This window comes from Morone saxatilis, unplaced genomic scaffold, assembly GCF_004916995.1.
Source record: "Morone saxatilis isolate NCDOM2014 unplaced genomic scaffold, NCSU_SB_2.0 Contig1, whole genome shotgun sequence".
In the NCBI taxonomy this organism is placed as follows: Eukaryota; Metazoa; Chordata; class Actinopteri; family Moronidae; genus Morone; species Morone saxatilis.
In genome coordinates, this window is record NW_023339651.1 from 15,271,309 (window position 1) to 15,274,830 (window position 3,522).

The window sequence follows — 3,522 nt, forward strand, 5'->3', positions numbered from 1 at the left end:
GTTGGATGTGAAAATATTCTGGCTCTATGCCTCAGCTGGCAGCCGCAAAACAGCTACAATGGTGTCAATGTAATTTCTTGGAGACAAATGCGCCTGTCAAAGTATGTCCACTAAAAGTGCTTGTTTTTGCCACTGACAGGCCCAGATTACTATTCTAAGTATCTGACAGCATTATGAAAAGGATCCCTACATAGATATACCTTTTAGTTAAAGAGTAAAATCCTTTTTGTTTAACTAGAAAGTCAATATATTGCTGTCGCTCACCACCAGACTCCATTGACAAAAAAAAACAGCTCTGGGAACAACACACAGAGACAGTGTAACTCCATTCTCTGCTCAGAACACTATTACTCCACTATATATTTACATAGCATGTTTAAAATATAATTTATATAACCTTTAAAGTGTTTGCAGGGAGGAAAATAATAAATTAATTCAGTTCCTCTCCCTCCATTTCACAGTGCTGGATGCTACTTCTGTGGTGAGGTGCGTGCTCAGTCAGTAGTGAGTGATGTGGAGTCAGACACAGAGAAAGGATTTACAGATGGAGCCAGCTGCATCATCACCTCCTCCTCCCCAGAGTCCTTTGTTGATGCCCCCACAGAACACTCTGACCAACCTATTGAGACCCCCAAACCCCGCATCCCCAAAGTCACCAGCGACAGCTTCATCTCTGAACTCGTCTCTGATCGAGGACCAGGAAAGACCTCAAGAGAGGTAGGGTCTGCAGGCCCAGCTGTTCTGGAGGAGGAGCCCATACCTGTAGAAGGAGAGGTCAAAGCCCCCGATGCTGGTGTAGCTCTTTCCCCCAGCCAGTCTGGAGGTCCTCTTGACCCCCAGTGGAGTAACGTGGATCTGGAGGAGGCGCAGGGCCAGCAGGCCCAGACCGGATCAGTGGTGGACACAGCTGACACAAGCAGCTTGTCATCAGTGGCCACATTCACTCTGGCCATGGAGGACCCATATGGGGTAGATGAGCACCCTATGTGGGCATGGGTCAGTGGAGGAGGCTGCTCTGTGGACAGTCACACCCAACTCAACTGGTTCAACTGCTCTATGAACACCTCATGTGAGTTAAATGATTGAGCTGCTAGACTCACTCAAACTCTGTTTCCCTTTCTTTTTTCAGTTATTGATTTTTTTTTTTTCTTTCTATCCTTCTCAGCTATGGTCCAGTCAGTCCAGTCCATGAGTCTGTCTGTCACCCCAGCCCAGACAGCAGCCTGGCGAAAACAAATCTTTGAGCAACTCAGTGAGAGGACCAAAAGAGAGATGGATAATTTCAGACATTATGAACAAGCCATAGAACAGGTACCTGCCCTACAGCAGGAGCTTTTATACTTGATCTTAAGGATATTTTTAATTTTCTATTTATTTCTGTTGCTGTCTTTGTGTGGTGTTTTTCAAACTTAGTACTTTATCATTAATTCACTACTCTGTCTGAATGCTTAATCCAAATGCAGTCTGTGTGGGTGAAGAAGGGAACCATGCAGTGGTGGAGAGACTGGAAGCCACACAAGTGGATAGACGTTCATTTTGCTCTGGAGCAGTTCTCAGGACCAGAGGGCCACAAGGATGGCATCCTTTTCATCTATTACAACTTTTATGAGGAGAAGAAGGTGAGGAATAAATGTGTGTGGATTAGACTTTTCATATGTGTTCAGTGCCTGTGTCTGTAAACACAACGGACTCCTCTGGCATTGAAGTGAGTCATTCAAATGAATCAGTGCTGTTGTTCCGCTCCTGCACTCTTCTTCTTTCTTCCTCTATTTATTTATTTTTTTACTTTCTAACTACTTTTTTTCTCTTCTTCCCACTCTGCTGTCACTCTCTCTAGTACCTTCATGCCTTCGTCAACGAGGTCACCATCCTGGTTCCTGTACTTAATGACTCCAAACACAGTTTCGCCATCTATACTCCTGAGCGGACCAAACAGAGGTGGCCAATCAGATTGTCAGCAGCCACCGAGCTAGAGATGCATGATTGGGTATATATGGATGCCACACAGCATTACTACTGAAAACATCAAACTGCAGCCCAACTCATGCTGTTGTGCCAAGATGTTTATTATGCAAAAATTTATGGTTTCTGTGACAGTCTGTGCTTGCACCAAAAATAATTTATTATAAGGCTGGGGGAAAAAAATGTTTTAGAACCAACTGGGACCATCTGCAGGAATCTAGCAGTAATGTGCTGAAATAACGGTAGTTTTATAAATGCATGCCAGTCTTCTATGTGTTCTTGATGCCTGTGTGATTTGCACACAGATTTCTGCCTATTTCCTATTTATTTCTGGCTCTTCTAATCACTTCTCGTTTGTCTCTCTCCCTCTCTTCCCGACTCAATCTGTGTGCTGTCACCTCCCTCCCGGTCTCAAGCTGGCGTTATTGAGCGTGTCGTGTTGCGACTCCAGGGGGATCCAAGGTCCTCCCTCCAAACAGGCCATCTGGTCCATCACCTGTAAAGGGGACATCTTTGTCAGTGAGCCCTCTCCTAGTCTGGAAGCCATGCCTTACCCCACACCCTGCGACCAGATGTAAGAAAAAGCTACTACACAGAGGGGGTAAATAATTGCCTTAATCACTCAGCCTTTATGAAGCATTTTTTCCTATGTGCAGGTTCTGGCGGCAGGTTGGAGGTCACCTACGTGTGGTGGAGTGTAACAGTATTGGCATAGTGTGGGGGATTGGATACGACCACACTGCCTGGGTCTACACTGGGGGTTATGGAGGAAGCTTCTTCCAGGGACTGGCCAGCAGCACAGATAACATTTACACACAGGTGGATGTCAAGAATGTCTACATATATGAGAACCAGAGGTGGAACCCTGTCACTGGCTACACCAACAGGTAGAGTACTCGTCCCAGGCAACTCTGAGAATTAAGTTAAAGAGGGAAGTTTGTACTTTCTATGGAATACATAGTTTTTGTCAATAGAAGCTGTTGCTGAATATATATATATACATATTTACATACATAGTATATATATATTTTAAAAGTATTATATAAAATAAAAATATAAATATTAAATATATATATACTATATATATATATAATAATATAAATACAATGATATATAATATACGTCATATATCCATTATATCATTATTATATTATAGTGACTATAGTACCTACTAAATATACGTATAACTATACATATATATATATTTGTCTTGGTCAGATTGGATTGTCTCCAACCTAAACTTTCCAGGCTTAATATGGCTGAATTTTGATTTTCACATTGGAGATCCAAGAGTTTCGACATAAAATATTATTTATATGTCATTTTTTTTTACTATACATCTAAACCTTATACCATAACACTACTGATGCGACAAGTAAATGTATACGTTACTACTGCTTTAATTTGGAGTGTAAAGTCATAACTCCATTTAAATTGTGTCTGGTTTATTTTAGAGGGCTACCTACAGACCGCTACATGTGGAGTGATGCATCAGGACTACACGAGTGCACAAAAACAAATATGAAACCACCCTCCCCTCACTGGACGTGGGTAAGAAGA

The 3,522-nt window shown here is 42.3% G+C and overlaps 1 protein-coding gene across 1 annotated transcript in view; it reads left to right on the top strand.

The window, feature by feature from the left end:
* The window catches only part of tecpr1a (tectonin beta-propeller repeat containing 1a), a 14,232-nt gene that overhangs the window by 5,224 nt on the left and 5,486 nt on the right, over positions 1 to 3,522 (top strand). The window contains 7 exon segments of the mRNA XM_035660011.1: positions 462 to 1,069; positions 1,166 to 1,311; positions 1,464 to 1,619; positions 1,838 to 1,987; positions 2,379 to 2,536; positions 2,619 to 2,849; positions 3,417 to 3,513. Of these exon segments, the coding sequence (XP_035515904.1) occupies positions 462 to 1,069; positions 1,166 to 1,311; positions 1,464 to 1,619; positions 1,838 to 1,987; positions 2,379 to 2,536; positions 2,619 to 2,849; positions 3,417 to 3,513 (1,546 nt within the window).